Consider the following 27917-nt stretch of genomic DNA (forward strand, 5'->3'; position numbering starts at 1 on the left):
GATAGAGCTTAGACTTCAGGAAGAACTTCCCAGTGAAGCTAGGTTGGGAAGAGAGGAATGGCTTGTGATTTGACCTGGGAAAGGAAGGGATCTCAAAACATTTTCTTTAGTGGCTCTGCTAAAAGGCCTTGACCTTTGTTCTAGTGGGGTTGTGCTCTTTGGCTCCTGGAGTATTTATTTTCTCTTCTCTCCCCCTGCCTAGGACAGAAAGTATTCTGAGAAGAGTCCATCCTGGAGCTGCGGGAGGGCTAGGCTCTGGGCCCTTTCCCTCAGTAGGAGGTGGGAGAGTCTGGTGCAATGCAGACTGGCAGGCCCTGACGCCCCTGGCAGGTCCACAACTTTTGGTGGCACACATGGGTGAAGGTGTGCAGCGCATACTTGGGTGTGTAGACACCCACAGAGCAGCTGCCGCCCTGCGGGGGATGGGGGTAGCGAATGGCAAAGATGATTAAAGGATTGGAGAGCCCGACTAGGGTGAGGGGACCAGAGGCAAGAAGGCGAAGGGCATAGCAAGAGCTCCGGAGAGGGAAGCTGACCGGAGCAGGAGGGATTGAGGTTAGACCACAGATGGGCAGACAAGAGCTCTATCTGCAAAGTAAAGAGCAGGCTGTGAGTCCAGGCGCCCTGACTGGCTTCTGTCCCTCCCCTACCTATCCTCTGTGGCCCTCACCTACTCGTCTCTGCCCCTCACACTAGCCGTGTGTTCTTGGGTAAGTCACCCTCTTGGGGCCTCAGCTTTCCAGATGTACAAGAGTTTCACCTTTTGGTGACCCAGACACCTGGGTGTTTTGGTGGTTTGTTAGAGGTCTCTATCACCCTCCCTACTTACTTACCCTAAAGAGGGAAGCCATTCTAAGGTATCAAGGTTCATCAGAGCCCTCAGGCAGTTGGGGGCAGTTGCCTGGCCTAAGTGATCCCCAAGGCCTTCCATATCTGACTTTTCCAGGCTGTGGCCTGCCCTCCTGGAAGCCAGGCTGGCTGGTGTGGCAGCATGGGAGTGTGTTCTTTGACTCTGCATGGGGACTGACAACTTGTAGGGGTGGGCGGGCTGCTGTCTGTCTGCTGTCTGACTGCCCTCCTTTCTCCTGTAGGCTGGGAGGGGTGGGACTCGTCCAGAGCTCTGGCCTGCCTGCGGCTGGCCACACCCAGGCGGGACCATATTTACTCATTTAAACTTACCCTCCCAGGAGGCCCTGGGCTCAAGGCCTGGTCACCGACCTTGGCTTGGCGCCTCTGGCCTAGCGATCTGGCCACTCCCCTAAGCTGGGCAGGCCACAAACACATAGGGAAGGAGCTTTTTTCCCTCTGTGAAGGGAACTTTTATTTGCCCCTGACAGGGGAGCTGTCCCCACAGCCATTACCCAACTTACCCAGTTTTCTAGTATATGTAGTTCTAGTGTATTCTAAGTATATGAAAACTTTGGAGATCCCTGGCAGTGGGAGGAAGGAAGCTTCCATTTGTTGTGTCACTGTGTGCTGAGCTCTGTGCTGCGATTGTATGGAGACTATTTGTCCTCACATTTTTGTTTTTAGAATTGGGGAAACTGAGTCTCAGAGATCGAAGTGACTTACTCATGCTTTCCCTAGGGTTTGAGGGCTTTGACTGAGGTTAAAGGAAGGATCCTGTCCTGTGGGAGGAGCCATGGAAAGGAGGCTCACACTCTTGAGGAGAAGGTGACCAAGCCCAGCCTGAAAGGCGTCCCTGAGAAAGGGCAGAGAATTAGGATTTGGTAGCACATTGAGGGGGAATGTTGTGTTGATCCCAAGAAGGGATTGTCTTCGGGTTTGAGTGTCATGGGAGAAAGCCCCCAGAGCAAGGGGTCAGGAGCAAATGACACGCAGCCCCATCCTGGGTGCCTATTATTGTCTCCTTGAGCTGCTGCATGGGGTGCAGGAGGAGAGCAGCTAGAGTGGGGAGGCTTGGAAGCCCCAGGAACTGGGCCTGTTCCAAGAGGGAGCCCCCAAGGAATGCTGTCCCTCCCCTCAGTCCCATTGGTGAGGCGCACTGTGCCCTGTAGTCAGCCCACCTGTTCCTCTTATCTTTGGTGCCCTTGGGCAAGTCCCTGCCCATCTCAAGTTGATCTTCATGTGTATGAAAGGGAGGTGGGACTGGGGATGTAGCTCAGTTGGTAGAGTGCTTGCCTTGTAAGCATGAGGCCCTGGGTTCAATTCCCAACACCACCCCCGCAAAAAAAAAAAAAAAAGGTTGAAGGGGAGGTGATGCTGTCTGCCCCCTGTGGGAAAGGAGAGGGGTTCCACAGGAAAGTGTGGCAGGCTGCTTAGAACACGGCATCAGCCTGGCCCAGGGCTTGTCTGTCAAGGCTGCTCCTTGCCAGGGTCTCTGGTGTCCCTGGAAAGGGACTGAGGAAGCTTTTAGGGGACATGCAGGCCCAGGGCTCAGTTTGGCCCTGGCTTCCAAGCCTCCCCACTCTAGCTGCTCTCCTCCTGCCCACCTCCTGGGTGGGCATGGAAGCCCCCTGGGGTCTGCCCTCCCATCAGCTGTCTCTTTGGCTCAGAACCCGCCCCGCTGACTGATGCCTTCTTACTCCTCATGATTTCCTCACCAACAAGGGCCTGGGGTGAGGCTTGTAAGAATGAAGAGTGAGACCAAGTCAGTTCCCAGGCCAGGAGGGGAAACAGGGAAGGAGGGTGGGCAAAGTGGAAGAAGGGAGCTTGGTCTTTTCTGTGGTCTTCCCACTTAATTTGAATCAAGTAATATGGAGGCAAGGAGCTGGAGCAAGGGGTTTAGGGTTGACCTTGAACTTCCAGTTGTTCCCTTTAGGGCAGGAGTGGGCTATGGTGGGAGGGCCTGGAGGAGGGGCTCACCTTGAAGGTTGTGCTTCAGCCCTTTCTTGCACCTTTCTCCTTGACCTCTGTACCCCTTTCCTCCAGCCCCCCCAACTGCCAGCACAGACACTGTGCTGACTCCCCTTAGGTAGACCTCATGTGTGGCAGACCCTTGGGGCCCAGGCTGGCTGGGTCTGGACAGGTGTCCTGGCCCAGCTGCTCCCTCTTGTCTCTCCCACCTGTCAGCCTGAGGGTGGGGAGTTGAGGGCAAGGGAGAGAGAGGAACCCTTCACCTGTTCCCAGGGGTGGGGCCCTGGTTGTAAAGTTTAGCAAAGAGATTGAGAGTAGACAACAGGCAGGACTTCCCCCTCAGAGCAAGGGTAGCTCCAGGTGATAGAAATGGCAGGGAAAGCTTGGTAGGCAGAGGTTCTTACTGATAGAAGTCAGAGGGGTCTTTGCACAGTGTCCTTGTGAAAGTATAGGAGCCAGGTGTTAGAGACAGGCGCAGATCTGGGGACATGTGTTTGCATAGCCTTGTGCAGGTACTGCTCCCCACCCCTTGCCTGCTTGGGCCCCCCTCTATCCAGCTGGGCTTCTTAGCCTCACCTGGCACCTTTCCTGAAAGCAGCAAGCTAATCCTGTAAGAGCTGCCTGGCTGGCTGCCCCAGCAGGCCCACGCGGCCACAGTGCACCCTCCCTCCCTGCCAGGGGCTTAGAGGACTGTCCTTCGAGTGAGAAGGAGACCCAGCCACTGCCCTGAGCGGCCCCTTTAAATCCTTGGTGGCTTCTCGAGGTCATGATGTCTCTAGGAGGATTTGCTTTCCCTGATTGGATTGGCCTCTTTCGGGTCCCTTGTCCCTTGTTGTAGTGTAGGTGAACACTTCACATTCTGACCCTCTACCTCCCTTTCCCTCAGAACTGGTGCTGTCCAGTTTGAGGGCACAGGCCACAGACCCTCCCCTGTGTCTGCTCTGATGTCGCAGCAGTTAGGGCACAGACTCTTCATGTTATTTAGCCAGAACAGCTCTTCCTCTGTCCTGTGGATGAGAAGAGAGGATCTTGCTGCTTTCAATAGGGGAACTGAGCACTGTCCTGGAAGAGTGCCTTTCTGAACCTGTCTGTTGCCATTTTTCCTCTTTAGCCTGCTCTTCCTTTGGCCAGGGACCCATGCTCATCATTACTCCCTGCTCATTTTCATGGAAGTTCCTCCTCTGATCTAACCAGCAGTCTACCCACTCCAGTGGCAGGCAGCCCAAACCCAGCACTGGTGGCATTATACTCATCCCAACGGCTCTCAAGCTGACCTACCCCCAAAGCCCCAGCTGCCACTTTCACTTCTGTCTCTTAAGACCCCAGGGGGAAGTAGGATGGGGAGGTGGAAGGTGACACACTAACCGTCCCAACTGCCCCCACATCTCCTCAACTGAGGCTTCTGATGGCCAGGGGCCTTTGTCCACCATTCTTGTTTAGATGACTGAAATAGGTATCCTAGCCTGGGGAGTCCTTCCTGCTGTCTAACCACCATCTTTCCAAATTGTAGCCAACCCTTCACTGCAACCCAAGCTCATTTCGGTCATCTAAACAAGAGGAAGGACTTCCCCGGCTAGGAGACCTCTGCTGGGCTTCATTGTTTCTGAGAGTATGGCTACAAGTGTAGATACTGTAACTGGACAGATGGAGGTTGGACTTCAAGGTAGGCAGGGGACTGGTTGTCTGCCAGCTCTCATTGGTAGGAGTTCAATGCTGGGGCCTCCTTGCCCTCCCAAATGTCACCAGCTGCCCATGCTTGATTGGGTGCCTTCTGACAAAGCAATTTTGAGTCCCAGAGACTACTTTGAGTCCAGGGACTGTGGTCGGATATCTATCTTACTGTCCTGGGCCATTTCCCTCATTCTGCACTCTTATAGGTGGATCCTAGAAATGGGGATGGAAATAGAAGTAAAGGACAGCTCTCCTCCATCTCGCCCCTGCTGCCCAACCATGGCATTGAGGAGAAGGGGATTCTTGCCCTGGTGAGCCCCCAGGCAACAGGAGAGCAGCTGCACTTCACCTCATGAACCTTGTCAAATCCCCCTGGCTGCAGTGCTAAATTCTTCCTCCTGACCTCACCCCCATCCCTACCTGAACAGGAGCAGAGACAGTTTCGTGGGGGTGTTTATACATTTAGCAGTGCTTTCTGGAGGAAAAAGATGGGACCAGAGACTTGAGGGGGCCAGGACTTCACTTGGGGTCTCCAGGTGCCTTGGGAGTGGCCCTTGTCCTGGAATGGGAAGATGAACCTGAAGGAATAAGGTCAGAGACACTATGCAAATCCTTATGCAAATTAGCAGTAGTGAGTCATTGCTGCTGGGCCTGCTGGGGTGGGGCATGAAGCTAGGTGCACGCTGGAGTTTCAAAACCAGCCCCACCAGTGACATGACAGTGACCTTGGGCCAGACCATGACAGTGACCCTTGGAGGCCCCAAGCCCTGGGTGTGATAGACATTCCAGGTGTGTAAGGGGACTGGGGTGGCTGAGCCTCTGCCACACAAGTCATGTGTTCCCCACTTGCCACTTCCTTGGCCGACTATGAGCCAGTCTTGGCCATCTGTTGGGGGGGGGGGAGCTACTGTTCAGAATGCCCCTCCCTCTTCTTCAGCCCCATCCATTCCCCTGTCTTCTGGCCTCCAGATTGCCTTACTCCCCAGCTGGAGGATGATGGACCCAACTGGGCCATCTCTTTGGTGATTTCTCTGTAGATTGACACAGTCCTGGCCCCCTTCCTCTCCAGAGTGCACAGGAACAGAATGTCCATTCTGGAACAGCACTTGGGTGCCTTATGCTCTGTACCTGCCCAGTCTCCTGGTCAATAGGGTGCAGCTGATTCACTCACTCAAGGTCAAACAGTGAGTTAGGGCCAGAGCAGGAACTAGAATCCCAGCCCAGAGTCCCCATGTTTCCCTACACTGTTCATCATCTTACCTCATTCACCCCTTTTCTGCTAGGACTCCATCTTCTGTTGCCCCCAATTACTTCCTGAGGTCAGTCTGGGTTTATCTAGGAACTTTCTGGGGTGGGGGTAGGGAGGAGTAGATGGGAACCAGCCCAGAGGTCAGGAGGGGAGGCCAGAGTTAGGGTGGGAGGTGCCAGAGCTGCTGTCTCCATAGGGAGCCATATAACCCCACACAGCTACAGGAAGGATGAGAGCTAGACTACAGGAAGGACAGGCTGGGGTGGGGAAGCAGTGGAGGAGGCTCAGGAGACAGACCCTCACTGAAGAGGCATCTCCTGGGCAGAGAACAGGATGACCCCATCCCAGGAGATTTTCCGGGGAGGAGAGGGCGGGAAGCCCAGGGTGGAGCATGGGAGAGTTGTCCAGCGGAAGCTGGGGGGAGGGCTCCTAGCCATGCTCCCCACCCCAGCACTCCTCAAGTCAGTTCCTGTCCCTTCTGCAGAGGCTCAAGTGCCTTCTCCCTGCATGTGTTCCTAGGGTGCCTGGGACCTGAGACTCCCCCTGCCCCAGGCCCAGCTTTCTTGGACTGCCCCCCCTCAGCCCGCCCCCAGGTCCCCTGTCGGTGAGTTAAAATTAGCTCAGTGCCCAGGCTAAAAATAGCCCCTGCCCAGCCCTGAGGCTGCTGGGCTGGGGGAGGGGAGTCCCTGAGGGAAGGGAAGATGGTGGGAACCAGGTCTTTGGGTAGTGAGCCTGTCTGACCGAAGTTTGAAGGGTGGGGCTGGGGCCCTGCCCTCGGGCTCAGATCCTAGAAAAACTGTGGGGAGCGGGGAGAAAAGAGGCTGCCATGGGAGCAGAGGGGCCCGAAAGAATGGAGTGAGAGGGAGAGGGGCCCAGGAGCAGTAGGGTGGGGGGCAGGCTCTGCAGGAGGGGGCGTGAGAATCAGCCTGTGTGGGGGATGAAGGGGGGACAGTGTCAGACCTCAGACTCTGCCTTCCGAGAGGCAGTGTCCCCCGCTTCCTTTGTGAACCATGGGAAAATGCCCCTGGAGCCCCTGGCTTGGGTGTCTAGGGGGAGTCACAGGTTCGCCCTCCCACGTGGCTCCCAGAGTGCTCAGGCAGCAGGCCTGCTTTAGGAAAGGCCCCCGCCCCACCTGCTGAGGCTCAGTGGGAATGACTAGCAAGGTTGTGAGCCTGGGGGGTCAGTTCCCTGGGGGCCTGAGTTGGACAGCCTGGTCCTGGGTGCTCCCCTCTGCCCCCTCTCAGGGCCAGCCTGCCCTTGGGAGACTGGGCAGAGCCCAGATACTCCTTCCCAGGGCTGAATCTGGGCCCCAGCCAGGCCCCCAGAGGCCCCCTTGCCTCTGCCTTCCCTTGGCCAGGCGGGCCCCACCCCGCCCTGGTCTACCTCTTGGCGGGACTGCAAGTTCTCGGAGGGCAGGGAGGGTGCCCAGTGCCTAGGGACCAGAGTCAGAGCTGTGCAAGCCGTGGTTGGCCCTGACTCCTCCCCTCCCTGCCTGGATCTTTGTCTGGCTCCCCGCCTCCTGCTCCCCCGGCCGGCCCTCGCCCAACCCTCCACCTCGGCCCCACTCTGCCTCCTGGCCTGCTGCTTCTTTTTCTCAGTCTCCTTTCCTGTGTCTGTGCGTCTGTCCCCCTGTGTACCCCCCCTGTCTGCCTCACCCACGCCTCCTCCCTCGTTAGTGAGCAGGCTGCTTGAGGCCGCCTGACTGTGGGGGTGACAGGTGGATTGGATTGTCACCCCCTCCCCCAGCCCTGCTGCTTATTTCATGCCCTGCAGCCCAGCCACAGGGAAGGGGCGGGAGGAGGGATGACAGCTGTCTCCAGCGCCTCCTGCCTTCCCCTCCAGTTCACATTCTACAGCCCCAAGCAGCCTGCGAGGGAGGGATGAAGGGCCCGCCTAATGAGAGCTCCCTTCTCACCATGGGGAGCGCAAGTTGAGGCCCAGGGCTCTGTGATACAGGGTGCCCGCCCAGCCTCTCTGGTGTGTGCTCCATTTTGACCTATACTGGTGTTGGAGCTCCCCAGCAATTCCTCTGAGCCCCTGGGACAGAGGGCCAGCAGGTGTGGAGGGTGCAGGGAGAAGAAAAGGCAGGGACTCCCCTGACAAGGAGAAGGAGGAAGGAAGCTAGCCATGGGAAAGTACTCCTCGTGCCTGCCCTCCCTAGCAAGGACAGCCCTGCTGAGCCCTGCTGCAGCTCCAGCTCCAGGGGGGCTGCCCTGACCACTCTCCCACACTGGCCCCCGGCCACCTCACACAGGAACTGAGATAGCATCATTCTGAAACCAGAGAATGGTTTAAATATTGCTCAGGTACCAAGAGGTGTTATACTGGGGAGGCAGGGGCCTGTTCTTCTCCCATGCCCCCTCTAAACCAGTCCTGCTTTAGGGTACATTTTGCATTTCATGTGTAGCTCATTTGCATATAAATGTAACCCACAGTTCCTATTGGTTCTGTAGCCCAGCTTGGAAAAATGGCTGTCTGTGGGGTCCCCCATGCTCTCTGGGCCCCTGTACTGTCCGCCTTGTCAGTGGGCCCCTGCCTTGCCTCCTCCTCTCTCTGTTTGCAGGACTTCTCTGCAGCTATCCTTTCCCCACAGATCCTGGGGTCAGCCCTGCTACCCTCTTCCTCCTACGTTCCTCCTCCGTCTCCATCAGGAAGGGCCACCCTACCCCAGGAGGTCTGCCCTGCCCAGAGTTGCCCTGCCCTGTCCTTGAGTCCGGTGAGTCAGAATCAAGTAGCCAGAGCTTTGAAGGAGCACTTCTCTGACAAGGATGATGCCAGTTGAAGGAGTCACAGCTGTTGCCTGAAGTCAGAATGGAACAGGCCCTGGGGCCATCAGAGCAGGAAGGCCACCCTGCCCAACCTGGCCTCTTTGACAACCCAAGCCCTCCTAAGCCCAGGGCTGCACAGAGTGAAGGAGACTGGATGAGAGCGGAAGCAGCTGAGGGCCGTGGCTTCCTAGAGAAGGAGCAGGCCTGAGGAGAAGAGGAATCGGGCCAGACCAGGCCGGGAGGGGAGCTCACATCTGGAGAACAGATGCCCAGGCCTCTGGCTTCTGGCAGTTGGTTAGGTAATTAGGCAGAGGGCTAATTAAGGAGGTCCAGGTGTTCATTAACATCTTCCTAATAGGGTAGGAGGGAAGCCTGGGCAGGATAGGCCTCCACACCTTAACTGGGGTCAGTTTAGGGTCCTTTGAGCTCATGTAGGTCCCAGGTACCCATCTTCCAAAGTCACAGTTGAGTTCGTGTTCTTGCCCCAGGGCTTTCAGAGAACCTGCAGTGAAGTGGAATGGCCAAAGGGGAACGAGGTTAGTACAGGCTGAGCCTGCTTTGTAGGAGGGCTTGTGGTTAGATAGGAGGAAGGACTGCCCAAGGCAGGGACATCTCCTCCTCTGGCAGTGTTGGCACAGAGGGGGAGCAGCAATGGAAACGGCCCTGGGACGCGTGGAATTATAAAAAGTGCTTTGAGCCACCTTGGAGGGAGTGGGGCTAGATGGGGCCTAAGTCTTTTTAACCCTGACTTCCCTTTATCAGAGGATGCTCCATGGGTCTCTGTGGCTTTTCTGCCTTTTCAGCCCTGATCCCTCTCGCATCCCAGCTCCCCCAGCATGAGGCGGGGGTGGGGGGGGTGTAGGAGATCAGCCAGGGAGCTGGTTGCCAGGCAACAGTTGCCTAAGCAACCCCATCCTCTCCATCTCCATGTGCTCAGGGCTGCTCCTTAGAAGACTTTAGAGTCTCACCCGCTGCACCAGCCAACCCAAGGGTGGGAAGAGTTGAGGACTGAGGTGGCAAGGGTAGCTGGAGGGTGGGTGACAACCAGACAAGCTTCAAGGGCAGCTGGTAGAGGAACAAGTTCTAGCTGCACAGAGTGAGAGGAGCTAGTTCTGCAGCAGGACTAATGGAGGTTAGACTGCAAGAAGGACTTCTCAAAGGGTCATGAGGCAGTCTTTTCTTTTTATAGGTATTTCCTGAGCTCCTTACAGGGGATAGAGTAATGAAAAGGACAGATGTAGTTCCTACCCTCAGGAAGCTTTCAGTCTCATGGGGAACCAGGCATGAAACAGGAGCACAGAATAATAATACTACATTGTGACAAGTGCTAGAGATATTGCAAGAGTGGCTTTTTTTTTTTTTTTTTTTTTTTTTTTTTCGGAGGATCATGAGAACAGAGAGGGTTCTCTCCCGATGTGGAAGAGGAGACAACAGAACTGGCCAGCCTCTGCTGAGAACACAAGGTGATCAGCGGGAGGCAGGAAGGTGGGAGAGAAGGAAGGTAGATGCCACAGCTGGAGGAGTGGAGTAGCGTCCTGCACTTGCCAGGCTAGATTTGGGTTTCCAAAGCTAGACCAGGAATCCCCCTTTGGCCTTCTGTGCCCTCCCCATTCCCTGAAGCCCACTCCACCAAGCTCTAGAAAGCACAGATCGGTTGGACCAAGTTGGGAAGCAGGGGAACCGAAATCCTTGGGCTGGAGTCTCTGCAGTGGGAGTTAGGTGAGGAATAGGGTGTCTGGCCCAATGTGTGCTGGGCCACTCGGGCCTACCTGGGCTTCTAGTGGGGTCCCAGTGTGTGTGTGTGTAGCTCAGTAGATCAGGGCCTATGGAGCTTGGATCTAGACCAGCCATAGCTCGAAAGAGGGGAGTAGGCCAATGCCCCTTCTTATACACAGTTTTGTTGGCTCATGGCCCCGCCCATTTCAGTATCTCCACCAGGTGCTTGCACACAGCAGTGGCAGGGTGGAAGAGTTGTAGTAGACTACATGGCTCACAAAGCCTGAAGTGTTTTGTCTGACCCTTTATAGAAAGATTTGCTGGGGTCATGACCGAGGGTATAAAAAACTCACCACTTGCCTAGAATGTGTAAAGCCTGGGTTTCACCCCCATCCTGCCAGAAAAAAAAAAAAATTTTTTTTAATGCTTTTTCTGCTGACTTCTGATATAGAGGAGTAGTAGTTGGTTGGTTGGTTGGTTGATTGGGTTAAGCAGCAAAACCCTTTCTCCAAACAGAGATTTTAGACCAAGGCCTGCTGAATAAATCAGACTGTCAGCTCTGGTTGAAGGCAGGTGGGGGTTCTGCAGCTCCTGGCCCCATTGTGGGACCCCAGGACCCAGGGTTTCATAAGCTGGTATAAGGACCACTGCTTTACACCTGTTCTAGTATGCTCTTGATCCAGGGGATACCAGAGACACCCCATCCTGGTATGAGGCACACCATGCTTGCTGGCGCAGGCAGTTGTCTCCACACCAGGCTCCAGAATGTGAACTGCTGTTCTAGGTCAGGGGGGCACTGGAGCCAGGGCAGGCTCTGGAGAGAAGGGAACGTTGGTATTCTCTAAGATCCATACCCGAAGAAGCTATGTGCTTCATGTCCTCTGTCTGACCTAGAGCCTCAGGGTAGCAGTGACCATGCAGAAAGAGCCTGGACCAGAGTCCTGGGCCCTGGTGTGAGTCCCAGTCTGTTCCTGGTTTGGCAGGCCATTGCCACAGGTAGCCAGCATTGCCTCATTTTGAGGATGAGGAAGAGATGGTGCCAGCCTCTTGCAGGAGTGCTGTAAACCTGGCTCATGTGCCCAAGGAGTGCATGGATGAGGGTTGCAGGGCCTGACAGTCCTCTTGTGACTCCTCTCCCAGTAGGCCGTGTGGAAGGTGTCCTGCAGACCATGAACTGAGTGCTGGTCCCAGACGTTCATGAGCACAGAGTGAGGTGTGCTGAGACTTACCACCCAGCAGCTCCTCCCCTCCCTAGCACTGAGGACCTCCAGAGAAGATGGGGAGGAAAAAGATTCAGATTCAGCGAATCACCGATGAGCGGAACCGACAGGTGAGGAAGTCCTGGAGCCCCCAGAGTAGGCGAGGGCAGGAAGCTGGCCTCTGTTCCACTTCTTCCTGGTTCTCTGAGGGGACTTCTGGGAGAGGGAGAGCTCTGGAGGCTGTGACAGGACGGGTAGGGCTGAGTCAGAAGAAGCGCAGCCTCACCTCCCTGCAGCTCTGGGAACCTTGTGTCCTAGGATGGGAGCCTCTGCTGTAACCAAATGAACCTGTGCCCCCACGTGGGTGCCATATGCAGGCCTCAGGCCACACCTGGGCACTGCCAAATCCCACAATTAATCCTTTCCCTCTTCTTATCCTAGGATCCCTTCTGCTTTTCTCTGCTGACCTCTCCCTAGTCCTAGCACAGAAGGGTATAGAGTCCTGGCCAGCTAAACCCTCTCCCCTTTGGTGCCTTGACTGTGACTGTGTCTGGTCATGTGCTCACCCGGGTTGCTCACCTGTCCTCCTCAGACTAGAGACTCCTGTCTCATCCTAAGAATGGGGGCTCCCCAAGGAAGTGGCTGTGACCAGCCTCCTACGGGCAGGGACTCCTGGACTGAGTCTGACCTGGCCACTGACTGCCCTCCTACAGGTGACATTCACCAAGCGGAAGTTTGGGCTGATGAAGAAGGCGTATGAGCTGAGCGTCCTGTGCGACTGTGAGATTGCCCTCATCATCTTCAACCACTCCAACAAGCTGTTCCAGTACGCCAGCACTGACATGGACAAGGTGCTGCTCAAGTACACTGAGTACAATGAGCCGCACGAGAGCCGCACCAACGCCGACATCATCGAGGTGGGCCTGGGCGGACGCCACCTGCAGGTTGCGTCTATGTGCTCGTGCACACACACTGCGTACCTCACCCCAGAGCCCCTCATTCTGTGCACACACGCATAAACCCACATCCTCTCACACAAACCCAGGCCCCGAGGAAGAAGGAGGGGCAGTATAGATGTATGGCCAGTGCCCGGGCCCCAAGCTGTCTGGTGGGGCTGCCCACTCGCTCTCTGGGAGTCTGTCTGCCTGTCTGTCGGGCTTGTGAGAACATCCTTCTGCTGTCTTCTCTTGCGTTCTTTTTCTGTCCATGTCCCCTTTTCTCCATCTTTTGGTCTGTTCCTGCATCTGACTCACGTATTTATTTATTTATTTATTTTTTGTCTCCTTCTTTGTTTCTCTCTCTCCTCCTCTATCATTGTCCCTTAGTGGGTCCCTGTGGCTCTATTTTCTGTTTCAAAGAGAGGTGACATTGTGAATTGTTGAAGGATACAAGCTTTAAAATTCAGCTTTGCCCTTTCTTGGTCACGTGGACTTGGGTAGGTGACTTGACCTCTCTGAACCATGGTGTCCTCCTCCACAATATGGGGCCAGAGCCTGCTTTGAAGGGTGCCGTGTGAACAGAATGAAGCAGCCCAGCCCCTTGTCTCACACTGGGTATGCACCTTGGGGTACAGAATTGTGCTGAAGAGAAGGGTGCCCAGGAAGCCATAGACCTCAGAGATTTGGAGGAAATTCCATTATTTTTACATTAGAGAACACAGATTTACTCTAGACTGGAACATAAACTTTACGTTCACTTTAGAAACGAAGCAAGCTGGGGATATGGCTCGGTTGGTAGAGTGCTTGCCTTGCGAGCACAAGGCCCTGGGTTCAATCCCCAGTACCACCAAAAAAAAAAAAAGAAAAAGGCACGTGTCCGCAAAGGCATTTTGAGCATGGAAAGGGCAGCCCTGGGTCATACCAATGTGCTTCCACTTTGTTCGGGTTGCTTTGGTGAATACAATTCATGGGAGAACCTCTGGCCACTTGGCCAGGACAGAGTTGGGGTGAGGTCAATAAGTACTGGCCCCTCTTGGCCTTCCTGCATCTCCTCTCCTTTTCCCTTTCTGTCTCTACCCTGATGGGCAGGGCCCCCTGACTTCCACCCTCCCCTAGGAAGCTCTCAGTGCCCTCTGGCCAGGCCTCACCAACTGGTGATCAGGCAGGGCTGACCCAGGCCACCAGACCCTCAGCCATCTCCCCTGGAGCCCTCCCCACATATCACTTCGGAAGCACAATGCCGACCAAAGGCACTTCCCGGATTAGCTCCTCCCCCTCCGTGGCCACTGTGCCTCCCCAGCGGGGTGAAGGGAGCATTGCATGGAGGGGGATATGGCACTGAGGCAGGGGACTGGAAGACGCTGGGCACCTGAGGAAGGAAGCTGGGATGAGCGGGGCATCTTAGGGAGGGCCTGAAGGATCCTAGGGAGGGCGGAGGTGGGCGGGGAGAACCCTCACCCGCTGACTTAGTGGTGCGGTTACAGACCCTGAGGAAGAAGGGCTTCAACGGCTGCGACAGCCCAGAGCCCGACGGGGAGGACTCGCTGGAACAGAGCCCCCTGCTGGAGGACAAGTACCGGCGCGCCAGCGAGGAGCTGGACGGGCTCTTCCGGCGCTATGGGGTGAGCCCCACTCACACTCTCTCTGTCGGTCCCCCCTTCCGGCCCCTTCCCCCCAGGCGCTGCACAAGAAGCACAGGGAATGTGAGAGCCCTGAGGTGGACGAGGTGTTTGCCCTGACCCCCCAGACGGAGGAGAAATATAAAAAGATAGACGAGGAGTTTGATAAAATGATGCAGAGTTATAGACTGGCCGTGAGTAGTCGCATGGAGGGCCTCCCTGTGGTGCATGGTGTGGCTTTGCGCGGCCCTTGGCTGCCTCTGATGGGTGTTCTGCTCTGAGCCATGCTGGGGATAGTAGTGACCACTGAGGACCCTGCGACCTTGGTCAGGATAACCCTGTGACCTGTGCTGACACTCATCTCAGATGAAGCACGAGCCAGAGAGACACGGAGCGTCCCCCTTGCCAGCAAGAAATGTGTAGATGACATGAGGTCCTTGAGGGACAGGACAGTGTAGGGTACTGTCGTCTTGGTATAAACACCCTTGGGCTGCTCTGATGCCCTGACCAAAGGCACTCACCAGTGTTTAGGGGCAGCAGAACTGCTAAAGGGGCAGGCATTGAGGTGGGTGAACTCCCTCTACAGCAGACTGGGTGGAGGAGTGACTGCAAGAGAAGTAATGTCATGATCCATGGCACAGGCCTGTAACCGCTGTGTGTGTGAACTTGGGTCTGTACTCAGGGCTTCTAACCTACTCCCAGTGTGACCTGCCTGGCTGAGGACTAACCTGCCTCCACTAGGGGGTGTCCCTGGTCCTGTCTGCAGGGAACAGAGTCTTGTTCTCATTCTCTGGGCCAGAGCTGGATCTCAAAGCACTCCAACCACCTCTGCCTTAGTAGGAGTGGCAGGCAGGACCTCAGGAAGGCCAGGGGCAGAGAGCTGGAGTTGCTGATCCAAGGACGCACAGCCCAGAACTCAGAACCCCCCCTTGCCTGCCCTCCCAGGCAGAATGGGTCCCGGAAAAGGGTTGACCTGGCCTGACTCTGCCCCTCCTTTTTCTGTCTAGTCAGCTGTCCCTGCCCCCAACTTTGCCATGCCTGTCACCGTGCCCGTGTCCAATCAGAGCTCACTGCAGTTCAGCAACCCCAGCGGCTCCCTGGTCACCCCTTCCCTGGTGACATCATCCCTCACAGACCCACGGCTCCTGTCCCCCCAGCAGCCAGCACTACAGAGGAACAGTGTGTCTCCAGGCCTGCCCCAGCGGCCAGCCAGTGCAGGTGAGTAGGCTGGTGGGTGGGAAGGGGAGGTGGAAATGAATTACACAAGGGATTCTGGGATCCTGTTTTCCAAAGCGGGTCTTCCCTTTACCTACCACAGCATTCCAGCATTTGGGTGGCTCCTGAGAGAAGGGCCCAGCGCTCCTCCTCCCGGTAGCCCCTCTTCTGCTTAGTCCTGAGACTCCCCGTGGGAGGGGGAGTGCTGCCAACTCATTGTGGTTCTGCTTTATCCCCCAGGGGCCATGCTGGGGGGAGACCTCACCAGTGCTAATGGAGCCTGTCCCAGCCCTGTAGGTGAGTGCCACTGTCCTACCTGGCGCAGGGGAAGCCTACTCACTCGTTCAGTGACCAGGAAAGGCCTAGATTAGAGGAGAGGAAGATCACAGGGAAGTGGAGCACCTGAATGGGACAGGAGTGAGAAGATGTTTCAGCCGCTGGATTTTGGTGTCTGCAGCAGTGGTTGGCATGGATGGGCAGCAGAAACGTAGGCTTGGGGAGTGCTGGGCAGACTATGAGGACCGACATTTCGGTTGGAGTGGAAAATCCAGGTTTTTCCTACTGAGTAGAGGTGTCTGAATGGGATCTGAGGATGAGGTCGCCTGGTCTTCCCTGGATGAGCAGGAGGCAGAGACTTGCACATGCATGTTCTCACTCTCACAGGGAATCTTCATGTTAGGTGTGCACTTGTAGGCAGGCACACATACACAAGTCACAGAAGAAAGGCTGTCCACCTCCCCGCCCCCCACAGCCCATAGTCCCTCCTGTCTTGTGCCGTTGTCCGACTGGGTTACTGACTTCTAATGTCACCATTGACGTCACCCTGACATTCCTGCCATTCCCAGAGTGATCTGGGAATTGGGACAGAGGCAGCCACACACTTTGAGGGCAACATGCTCTTAGGGGACAGAGCAAGGTGGCATTTCTGCCTGCAGTCACTGCTACATCTCCGAACCCCAGAATCCCTGAGCTTGGCGTCAGCTCCCTCCCTGGCAATAATCATGTACTAGGGTCAGGAAATTGGGGGGAATGGATGAGTACCCCTCCCTGTCCAAGGAGAGGACCAGAGAAGTTCCCGTAGACTTTGAGGAGATAGTTGCACACATTAGTCCTGGGGTCCATTGTGTGGGAAGCAGACGAGAACCCTGCTTGACCTCCACCCAACTCTGGGGCCCCAGACAAGTCATGACACCTCTCTCTCCCAGGCTCAAGTTTCTTCTGTAAGTGATACATACCCTGTCTTTCAGGGTTAATGTTAAGATTAAGTGAGATAGTATGTGTGTGAAAGGCCTATATACATTGTGGAGTGTGGAGCAAACGTAAAAGATAGTTATGCCTGTCATTGCCAGTGTAATTATGGTGGTGGCTGTGTCATCAGTCCCTCAGTGCCAGCAACACCATCTCTGCCAGTGAATGGCCTGTTTCCCCCAGGCCCTGGGCACCTTATCCTGTACCAGTTCAAATCATGGAGTCCCCAGCACGTGGCAGAGGGAGCAGCCAGGTGGTTGACGGTTAGCCCTGGTGACCAGGCTCCTCAAGAGACCTGGATTCCAGGTTGCACCCTTTCCCCACCCTGGCCATTGTGGGTCCTGTCAAGGCAGGTTGTGGGAGCTTGGAGATCAAAGAAGAGAGTGGTAGGGAGAAGCCGAGGTGCAGATCTCTTGTCTCAGGGCAGTGGCAGTGGTTGTTTCCAGTTCTGTCCTCGGTACTCCCACCTCCCAGTCCCATCACATGGGACTTGGAGGCAGGGAAGGAACCCAGTGATTCAGGAGCAGGGGCATTCTCTCCTCTAGTTCTGGGAAGGTAGTAGGGAATGTCAGGCATCTTGGCGTGGCTTTAGAGGGTCTGGTGGAGGGGTGCTGGCTTGGGAGATGATGGGACTATGAGGCAGGCCCCACTTTTCCCCTTCATCCTCACCTCCTCTCTTCTCCAGGGAATGGCTATGTCAGCGCTCGGGCTTCCCCTGGCCTCCTCCCTGTAGCCAATGGCAATAGCCTAAACAAGGTCATCCCTGCCAAGTCTCCACCCCCGCCCACCCACAGCACCCAGCTTGGAGCCCCCAGCCGCAAGCCTGACCTGCGGGTCATCACTTCCCAGGGAGGAAAGGGGTTAATGCATCACTTGGTAAGTGGGTGTCTGGGCCATGGGCTGGAAGTGGGAGGGTAGGAAAAAGGGAAAGAGCAGACCTGTTGCAGGAGAGATGAAGGTTAGCCAGCAGTTAGAACTTCCCAGAGAGATCATGTATGCATGGACTTTTGTGAGCTCTTTCTTCCCTGAGGGCCATTTAAGAGGTCGGAACATGGAAATGCCAGGGTAAATAGGCAGTAGAAAGGGACAGGAGGTGGGAAGAAGGTTCTGTGATGGGGAGAGGGTCTGGCATTGTAGCAGGCGGTTGAGGACTAGATGGTGGGGTTGCTAACTGGTGGAGGCTGGGATATGGCATCTTCTGAGAATTAGCATGGAAGAACTCTGTCTTCCTGGGCTGGCAAGCACCTGCTTTTAGGCAGTAAGGTGAATGGATGAAGGGTAGAAGCCAGAGACTGAGCCGTCCCCTTGGTTTTATTTCTGCTCCCAGACTGAGGACCATTTAGATCTGGTAAGTGAGGCCATGAGACGTTCGCAGTGCTTTGAATTCTGGGTCAGCCCACTCTTCTGGGTCCCCAGCATGGAGTGCACGTGCCTCGTCTTTTTGCCTGTATGTTTGGTGTGTGGTGTTTGGTTTTTGTTGGGAGCTGTGCCCAGTGCCAGCTGGGCAGCTGAGGTGAACGGGATGGGATGAGGGACTAGACATGCATGTGCATGAACCTGTGTGTGTGTGGATGTCCTTATGTGATGCTACATTCAAATGGTGCATGCACACACATGTGCATCTGTGCAGAGTGGAGTGAGGCCATCCTCAGGCCTCAGAGGCCCCAACCCTGACACCTGATTTAGGCCTTAGGTCTCACTAGCCCTCCGACTCTGCTTAGGTCCACACAGCATTCTTGGAACCAAGGATAGGGACCTTCGTGGGAGGGATGCCTGCTAGAGAGTAAAGTAGTTTTCCAGGAGAAGCTGAAGCCCAGCAACGGCCAGAGTTGTCCTTGTGTGGGGGGCTTCCCTGTCCCCCAACTCCACCCCAGTCTCCTTATGTGTCCTCCTGCACTCAGCCCTTCTCACAGGTATGCAGGGAGGTACACAGCCACACTCTCTTCCCTCCTCTCTCTTAAACACTTACATACTCACCCGCAGCCAGGAATGGGACAGGGGATCCTCCCTCCCCAACTGCCTGACGGGAGGCCAGAGAGACTGGAAAAGGCAGGCAGGCTTTGGCGGCCAACACGGCAGCAGTTTCGGCCCCAGCGTGGAGTTGGAATAAACAAGTGACTCAGCGGCAGATGGAGCAGACAGCCCCACACGTGTGTGCGTACACGCAGGCACACGCCACGCCAGTCCCCGCGTCCCCTCCCAGATGCCACCACGCCTTTCCCAGGGCAGGTTCTGCAGTGTGATGGCTGCTGTCTTCTGCTTCTCTCACTCTTCCCCAGGAACCTGGGCCAGTATTGGGGTCGTGGCCACAGGGCCAGCATATGGGGCCTTCCTCTTTGCATGTTTTGAAGGTGAGAGTAAATCCACATGTGCACGTTTCTCTCCGTGGGTCTTAGTGTTTCTGTGATTGCACCAACTTATGTTTGGGTATCTCTGGGTCCTCCATGCTGAGGCCTTACCTTGGCCTTGGCCTGCAGGGCCAGCCTATGGCAACCCACCCATCTGGCACTTCCTGACAGACAGTTTTCTTCTGCAGAACAATGCCCAGCGCCTTGGGGTCTCCCAGTCTACCCACTCGCTCACCACCCCGGTGGTTTCCGTGGCAACACCAAGTTTACTCAGCCAGGGACTCCCCTTCTCTTCCATGCCCACCGCCTACAACACAGGTGAGTGTTCATGTGACATGTATGAGTGTGTACTTGGCCTTGGAACAGATGAGTGACCAGAGAAGGAACATTAGGTATGCTGGGAGCCAGTTGTGGTGGCAAATGCCTGCAATTTCTGTCTCTTGAGAAACTGAGAAAAGAAAACCCCGTTTGAGGCCAGCCTCAGCAATTTAGTGAAGCTCTAAGCAACTTAGCAAGACCTTTTCTCAAGACTAAAAAATTTAAAAAAATAAAAATAAAAAAGGGCCAGGAATGTAGCTCAATGGTAAAGCACCCCTGGGTTCAATCTCTAATACCAAAAAAAAGTAACCTAGGGAAGCCACAGTCTGAGGAAAGCTATTGATTTGGGGGAGCCCTCCAGGGGATTCTAAATTCATTGATCAATTTGGTAAGGGGATTGAACCCAGAGGCTCTTAACCACTGAGCCACATCCCCAGCCCTTTTTATATTTTATTTTGCGACAGGGTCTCACTAAGTTGCTTAGGTCCTCACAAGTTGCTGAGGCTGACTTTGAACACGGGATCCACCTGTCTCAGCCTCCCGAGCCACTGTGGTTAAAGGCATGCCCATGGTTGCTAGATTTAGCAAATAAAAATGTAGAATGCTGGCTAGTTGGGGTGTCATACACCTGTATCCCAGCAACTCAGGAGGCTGAGAAAGGAGGATCACAAGTTCAAGGCCCGCCTAGGCAACTTAATGAGACCCTGTCTCAAAATAAAAATTAAAAAGGGCTGGGGGTGGAGTTCAGTGGTAAAGCACCCTTGGATTAATCCCTAGCATGAAGGGATGGGAGTTTACTGCCCAGTTGTCTGTCAACCCTGTCCCTTGCCCATGCAGCCATGTACATGCCCACCCCCAGGTTATTATGTCTTACAGCTCAGGACTGCTTCAAAGTGTCACCCCCTTGGGCCAGTCTCATCTCTAAGAGCAGTGGGTGGGAAACGTCTTTCAGCTATGTGCTAAGAGTTTGAGGCCACCAAGGAGAACTGGCTCCCTGAGGGCAGGGTGGCGTGGGACAGTTGGCAGAGGGAAGCTCAGACCACTTTTTAGAAGACGTTTTTTTATTTAGGAATCCCACCATGGTGGTTTTCTTCAGTCTTCTGGGTCCAGCAGTCTTGAGAAGCAAGAGGGAAGTTAGTTGTTGAGACCTGGGACAGGCATTTAGCAGGCCCAGTCTTAGGAACTTTTGTTTGTCAGTGCCATGAAAAGCAGTTTGAACCCCTGGATCTGCCCTTGGATCCCTGCTGGGAAGTGTGTTGGATTTCCCACATCCTCCCAGAAACCAGGCTTCCACTTCCTCTTGCTACAGGAGTAGCTAAGCAGACCTCAGTTCAGATAACAGGTGTTTTCAGGAGACCCTGGACCTATAAACAAAGACCCAGTGAGCACATTGCTGTTCAGTTGTTCACTGTTTACAATCCTGGCTTTGGTTCAGGTTCTGCCTGGGGGTGTTCTTGCTACGGTAATGTCTTGGGCAAGAGATGGGTCTGGTCCCTTGTTGACACTGGCAGCAGAGGTCTGACTGTGGTGGCTCTGTGAGCAGACCAAAGGCTGCCTGGTGGCCTGAGGGCTACACTCTGGCCCCGAGAAACCAGGCCTCAGAGTAGACAGGGCTGGAGTCTGGGGGTGGCAGGGCTCAGAGCAGCACTGTGTTGGATCTCTTATCATTTACTCACTGAGGAACCTCGGGCAAAGGCTTATAAAACTAAGAATTGGAAATAGTCCTGGAGCCCATTTTTGCCCTCGTTTGCTTTTTAAATATAAGCATCTCAAAAACTGGTCAGCATCAGGGGCAAGCATGGACCACCTCTGGATGAGGTTTAGAGATCACAGGAAGTCCTGGGGTCTTGTCTGAGCTCTGCCACTGGGCCAGTATCTCAAGTCTCAGGCTGCAGTTATCTCATTTGTAAAATAATAGTAGGTAAATCTTTGAAATATTTACCAGGTGCCAGATACGTCTGTGTGCTTTCTGGATAGTAACACTCTGGTCCAGCAGGGCATGGCAGCGCACACCTGTAATCTCAGCAGTTTAGGAGGTTGAGGCAGGGAGATCGCAAGTTCAAAGCCAGCCTCAGTAACCATACAAGACCCTAAGCAATTTAGCAAGATCCTGTCGCTAAATAAAAATATAAAAAGGGCTGGGGATGTGGCTCAGTGGTTAAGTGCCTCTGGGTTAAATTCCCAGTACTAAAAGAAAAAAAAAGGTTACTCTCTGGTCCTCACAGCAGCTGTGATGTGGTAGGTAGATGTACTGCCTTCCATTTGTAGGCAGACAGTAAGTAATTTGCCCAAGGTCACATGGTCTATAAGTGGAGGCAGCCAGGAAGCTTGGCCTCCTAGCAGTGTTGCAGAGGTGACACCATCTTCGCTGCATGAATGTGGCTAGAGCCAGTGACCTAGGACTCCCAGCAGAAGACTATAGTTTGATTTGACTAGGAGGCACGCCCCCCATAGCCTGCCCTCCCACGGTCACAGTGCAGCACCACTGTGGTCCTCAGGGAAGACGTTGTCTAAACGGGATGCGACATGAAACAGCACAGCGCTGTGTAAATCATGAAGCCTTTCATGGTTCTGTTTATTTTGTGGCTGTGTAACATCACAGTGTCTTCATTAAGCTAGATGTTTTAGAAAATGAGTGCCCTCAAGGTGCAGCCTTGGCCTGACCTGGTGCCCATGAAGGCCCCTGCTCCTGGGGTGCACCAGTCCTGGAGGACTGGTGAGAAACCGCATACTCTGTTTATGTGGGCACAGCGCACTGCTCCGAGCCCACTGCTGTTTGTTTAGATCTTGACAATCTGAGACTCTTGGGGCTGTGTAGAAGGGGGAATGGAGGCATATTTGCTTCCTGGGCCCCATGTGTCTAGGGTTCCCTGTGGGTCCCCACTGCCTCAGAACGGCAGCTGGAGAGTCACAGGTGATGACAGACCTTCCCTACTTACCTTTTCTCCCCTTTACTTTTCTTTTTTATAATTGTCATCACAGAAGTGATACCTACACATGATTTTTCTTTAAAAAAGAGTTCAACACTATTTTAACAACCACCCCTCTTTTCATCCTGTTTGAAAAAAAAAAAAGCACCTCACGATTATTATGACTTGCATTTCTCTGAGCGCCATCTCTGCTGAATTTTTATGGGTTTCTCGAACTCTTCACACCTGTCATTGAACACTGCCTGGCCCCTCACCTCTCCAGTCCTGGTGTCAGGCCCCCCTCCAGGATCCTCCTGCCTTCTCTTTGCTGCAGATTACCAGTTGACCAGCGCAGAGCTCTCCTCCCTCCCGGCCTTCAGCTCTCCTGGGGGGCTGTCGCTAGGCAACGTCACCGCCTGGCAACAGCCACAGCAGCCCCCTCAGCCCCCGCAGCCGCAGCCTCCGCAGCCACAGCCACAGCCACAGCCGCAGCAGCCACAGCAGCCACAGCAGCCGCAACCACCTCAGCAGCAGCCCCACCTGGTCCCTGTGTCTCTCAGCAACCTCATGTGAGTCCTCAAGAGATCTGCCATGGGGTGCCTGGGGGTAAGGAGAGGAAGAGGAGGGCCCTTCAGAGAGCCGGTTCCTTCAGGGCTGTCTGTTATCAGTGGGTCCTACTTGTGAAGCTCTGAGGCAGTAAATGACAGCCCTGAGTACACTGTACAGGCCCAGGAAATTCACTCTGGGCCTGAGTCCCGTCCCCTACCAGCCCCAGGCTGCAGGTGACATGAGATTGAATGAGAACTAAAGTGGCTTATTTTATTTCCCTTCTCTCCCTTCGTTTGATCCTTCTGCTCTCTCTTCATCCACCTCTCTCCCTCCTCTCCCCCATTCTCATTCTTTCTTCCTCTTTGTCCGTGATTTCTCACTTTTCCTGTCACCTACCCCTCTGTTTCTGTCCCCTCCACCCTGTGCCCTTTTCCTGCCTCCAGCCCGGGCAGCCCCTTGCCCCATGTGGGTGCTGCCCTCACGGTCACCACCCACCCGCACATCAGCATCAAGTCAGAACCGGTGTCCCCAAGCCGTGAGCGCAGCCCTGCGCCTCCCCCTCCAGCTGTGTTCCCTGCTGCCCGCCCTGAGCCTGGTGATGGTCTTAGTAGCCCAGCAGGGGGATCCTATGAGACCGGGGACCGGGACGACGGACGGGGGGACTTCGGGCCCACACTGGGCCTGCTGCGCCCAGCCCCTGAGCCTGAGGCCGAGGGCTCCGCAGTGAAGAGGATGCGGCTCGACACCTGGGTACTGTAGCATCATCCCTCCTGCCAGTGTCTACTCCGCCCAGGGACTGCCCCACGTGCCCTGACCTGCTTGCTCTCCCACCGGAGAGGCCTTGTGGCCGGCTAACCCTCCACCGGCCCTTCTGGGGCAGCCCTTCTCCTCGCTGAAGGCCCAGTCCTCTTCCCCAGCATCAGACCTCTGCTCGATGACCCCCTCACAGCTGGCCCTGCCCCTAGAGTCCCGCCCCATGGGGAGAGGGGCGTGGGGGTACACACCTGTAACTGGGGCCACCCTCACACCCCCTTCTCCATCTCCTCTCTTCGCAGACATTAAAGTGACGATTCCCACTCCCCTCCTCTCAGCCTCCCCGATGAAGAGTTGACAATCTCACCGCCCACCCCTCCCCGTCCTGGGCTCCTCCCGCTCGACCCCCACTTCCTTTCTTGTGCTCCGTGTCCTGTTGACGGTTACATTTGTGTATAATTATTATTATTATTATATTATTATTATTATATTTTTTTTAATTTGGATTCTCGCTTTCGAGAGAGGGATGCTCTCATCCCTTCTTTCTTTCCCCCACCATTTTCACTGGCAGGGGGCTCTCTTTTTGCGGGAAGGGGGGGACACTTTGCACGTTGTACACATATGCTGCAGGAAGCGGGGGGCCCAGTAGGCCTTTGGGAAAGGACAGGTGCCGAGCCCTGCATGTGGAGCCCCCCACGCCATCCCCCAGACAGAGGGAAAGAACCAAAAACTACCATACAACAAGAACCCATACAGTAGGCTGAAGGCCCGAGGTTGGCCAGGTGGTTCGTGTGTCGGGGTGTGAGGAGGCAGAGGCTCTCTGCTGCTGGCTCTCCACATGGCCGTAGGCACATGAGGCCCAAGCCTGGCCCCTGAATACGCCTGCACACACGGTACCCTCACTGCCTCTTGTGTGCTGCACCTCAAGGTTGTGGGTGCTAGCTGAGCTTCTGGGCTGGGAAGGCTGCTTGGGAACCTGGGACTGGGGACAGGGGTTTGAGGTGGGGGCCTCTCTGGAAGCACATTTGGAGAAAAAGACAGAGAGCCATGAGGAGAGGGCTGAGGAGGATAGAAGGGCTGGGCAAGGGGTGAATGGGGGCCCCTTCCCTCCCCCCAGCTTTCTCTCTAGGATATACAGTGCAATAGCTCCCACCCCTCAGTTGACCCCAGCCCTGTAAAGCTGGCCTCAATCTGCAGGGAGACCTGGGGAGAGGAACTCTAGGGAGGTGGCTCCAGGGCTGGGCCAGAGTGGGGCCCTGGGCTTCCCTGGGGTGCCTGAGGGCAGGTGTGGGGAGGGGACTTCCTCTGCCTTGCACGCATGCTTCCCTGAGGAGTGGACACTGGGCTGGTCTGCGGGGCAGGAGTCCCTACAGATGAGTTCCATCCGTAGCGGGCGCTGCCCTGATCCCGCCCGGGCCCTCCCCAGCCCCTCCCAGCTCCTGCTCCCCTCCTCACCCCCTGCTCTTGGCACCCTCATTGTCTCGCTACCTCCTTGTCCCACCACCTCCAGGCCGCGTCCCACCTTCCCTCTTGGCTACTGTAATTGTAAATAGCAACCTTTGGAAAACGTTAGAGGTGTAACAGTCCAGGAAACTGTTGTTGTTTTTTTTTGTTGTTGTTGTTGTTGTATTGATATGAAATGAGATTCTATTTTTGTCAAAGTATATTGTAATAATAATGACTCAAACGGCCCGTACTGTACAGATGAGATTCTTCTGCTGTTGTTCTTGCTCCCCTCTCCTCCCCACCCCTCCCCACCCCAGTCAGCCCTGCTCTGCTGCCTCCTTGGTGGGGGTGGTGGCAAGGAGCCCAGGGGCACTCAAAGCATGGGGTCCTGAGGCCTAGAGCTGTATCAGAGCTCAGCCTGGAGGGGACAGCCCCAACCTGCTCTCCACCACCACCCACCTTCAGGGGGCACTGGCCCCACTCCTCCACACCAGCCCAGGTCCTGTGGGGTTTCCTCCCAGTTGGAGAGTAGAGTTAGATAAGGCCCAGTTTTGTAGTAGATAACCGTCTTTGCCCACCTGTGACCCAGCCTCTCACAGTATTCTGACACTTGACACAGGAAGGAACCAGAAGCAGAGGGGTGTGTGTGACCACATGTACACCTGAATGTTCGCGAGGGCATCTGGTATTTGTGTCTGAGTGCACCTGTGTATTTACGTGTGTGTGCGGCTGTGCAGATGGACTTTTGTGTGCCTCTGAGCCCAGTTGGTTTATCACAAATCTTCGTGCGACTGGAGTTGAGGGCATCCCTGTGTCTGTGTGCTGGGTGTGTGTTTACAGTGGGACAGGTGGCTGCTTCAGCCCCATAGCCCTGGCTTCTGGCTCTGTGACCCTCGCTCCCTTCTTCCCTGCTGCTGTCCTCAGCTCTGGGGGTTCGGCAGCAGCCCTTTTTGCTTCTCCCTGCAGCCTACCTCTCCAGGGCTTCTCTCCAGGAGCCTTTGCCTCCACACATGGTCGTCCACTTAGTCCTCCACATCTTGACAACACGGTTCCCTTCATGGAGTACCCCCTCTGAGTCCAGCTTTCAGAGCACAACTCAAGTCCTCTTCCTCCCGAAGCTCTTCCCTCAGCCGAGCAGTGATCCTTCCTAACTCAGCTTCACCCCACCTGCTGACAGACACGGATGTGGCATGTCCAGCCTTCCCACCTCCCCCGAAGGTTCCCAGAGGGTGTTCAAGAATCGATGGAACTTGATCAGGGCCTCAAAAGAAGCTAGGGTATAGTTACATGCATATGTGCTCACAGAGCCTTGCCTAGTGCCTGGCACGTAGTAGGCACTCAATAAATGCTGAAAGGGTGAATGGTTGAATGATAGGTGCTCAATAAACGTCGAATGACCTTCTCTTCTCAGGCTATTCCTACCATCATAAGTCTGCCCACCTTTCTAGGTCAAGCTTGGCCACCATTAAATGCGGGGTGGGGTGAGGGCCCCTGCAGTTCACGGTGCAATATTTAACCAGTTTTGCCCTCTGCCTTGGAAAGGCAAACCTGGATTTTGATTACCATGTGCGGATGTGTGTGTGTCTTTTCTTCTCTGTCCTTGGCAGTAGGGGGTGGGCTGTGAGTGAATATGTGACATTTCCACAATTCAGTACCCCAAGGTTTCTCTTGGGGACAGGGGCTCCTGGCAGGCCAGATGTATGGGTCCCTGGGAACCCAGACCTCAAGTGGGGACCTAATTTTTTCTTCCTCTCACAAGCCAAATTTCCCTCCACCCACTCCCTCTGAAGAACTGGGCATTTGCCAAAGTAACCACTGGAGTCATCCAAGGCCCTTCCCCTCCCCAGGTTTCCCACAGTTTTCAGGGACAGTGGGCAAGAGGACCGCCCCCACACACCTCAATGGAACACATCATTTCCCTTCCCCAACAGTGCACTCAATGCAGTGAGACTGAACCCGTCCCCACCCTCCCTCCCCACCTTGGACAGGAAGGAAGTAATGCACCTTCTCTTGCTGATTATTTATTTGTTTGGAGAGACAAATGATGTAAAAGTGTATCTAGAAATATCTATATCTCTATATATTTTTAACTGACTCTTTGGAATCCCCTGGGGTGGGGGGGATAGGCTTTCATGGAGCGGGGAGACAGGGAGCCTGGGAACTCCTCTTCTCCCGCCCTGCCTCTCCCGGCCCCTGAGCAGCTAGTAGAAGGACTGGGATTTGTATGGGGGCAGGAAGCTGGATGTTCTGTGGAGAGTCTGGATTCTCTTCCCCATTCATATCCCAGTTGAGAGGGAGGGGGTGGGAAAGAGGGAGGAAGAGAGGGGTGAAACAGGCCATGGAGATGACCCACCCCCAAACCCGACAATCACCCACACTCCTGGGGCTCCTTCTGGGTCCTGGGGCAGGGCGAGTCCAAGTGTGCGGCTGTTGATTTGTTTTCGATATTTCTTTTCGTGCTGTATGGTGATGCTTTCTTAGTATTCTACACAATAAGAAAAGACAAAAGTCCTTGAGATTCTTATGAGTTTTGTTTGAAAACTCTTTCACTATATTTGTTGTAAAGAGGTTTACTATTAAAAGAAAAAGAATACACGTTTCTGATAACTTCGGCTTGGGCTTTGGTTTCTTTGGTGCGGTCGATGAGGGGAAGGAAGGCCGGGGCGGCCCTGCCAGGGTGAGGCCTGCACTTCACCAGGTGGAAAAGGATGGTCTGGGAGAGAGCACTTCCAGGTGTCTCACGGTGACAGTTTCCTCCAGGTGCTCTGTCAGGAGGAGACAGCCCCAGGACTAAGGACAGGTTATCTAGTTATAAGCTTCAGGAGGGATCCTGAGACAGAAAAGAAACAAATGCACCCAAGGTCAGGTCCATCCCTCTGACTGCTGAATGACTCTGGCAGAAACCTGTCTGGCTGCAGGTTAGGCACAGGGGTAGTCCACCTTCACAGTCCTCAGTCTCCCTCCAGCAGGCACTGTGCTCTTGCCCTGGTGTGTGAAGTACCTTGACAGTACCAGGGAAACTTTCCCTCTTCTCACATGTCCCAAAGGGCCCCCCACCAAGTGCCCTTTGCTGAAATGGGCTGCCCCTGCCCTGCACCCTTACTGCATAGCTGTGCCATAGCCCAGAGGTGGCAGCTAGGAAGACAGGGTGTCG

General features: G+C 55.0%; 1 protein-coding gene across 12 annotated transcripts in view; it reads left to right on the forward strand.

The window, feature by feature from the left end:
- Mef2d (myocyte enhancer factor 2D) overlaps positions 1–25025 on the forward strand; it is a 35562-nt gene extending 10537 nt beyond the window's left edge. For 3 of the 12 annotated variants that reach the window (XM_047527938.1, XM_047527892.1, XM_047527919.1), the window contains exons 2-12: positions 11362–11551; positions 12134–12337; positions 13843–13980; positions 14985–15195; positions 15433–15489; positions 17126–17316; positions 18720–18791; positions 18977–19106; positions 22350–22584; positions 23008–23314; positions 23620–25025. In XM_047527938.1, coding sequence (XP_047383894.1) covers positions 11498–11551; positions 12134–12337; positions 13843–13980; positions 14985–15195; positions 15433–15489; positions 17126–17316; positions 18720–18791; positions 18977–19106; positions 22350–22584; positions 23008–23314; positions 23620–23631 — 1611 coding nt within the window. In that variant the 5' untranslated portion in view covers positions 11362–11497 and the 3' untranslated portion in view covers positions 23632–25025. Of the gene's footprint in view, positions 1–8330; positions 8454–8993; positions 9042–9888; positions 9969–11361; positions 11552–12133; positions 12338–13842; positions 13981–14036; positions 14172–14984; positions 15196–15432; positions 15490–17125; positions 17317–17767; positions 17789–18719; positions 18792–18976; positions 19107–22349; positions 22585–23007; positions 23315–23619 lie in introns of all 12 variants that reach the window. The other 9 variants (XM_047527901.1, XM_047527906.1, XM_047527913.1 and 6 more) reach the window with 8 other exon arrangements.
- Positions 25026–27917: the final 2892 nt, after the last annotated feature.

The sequence above is a fragment of the Sciurus carolinensis genome, chromosome 1 (assembly GCF_902686445.1).
Source record: "Sciurus carolinensis chromosome 1, mSciCar1.2, whole genome shotgun sequence".
Classification (NCBI taxonomy): Eukaryota; Metazoa; Chordata; class Mammalia; order Rodentia; family Sciuridae; genus Sciurus; species Sciurus carolinensis.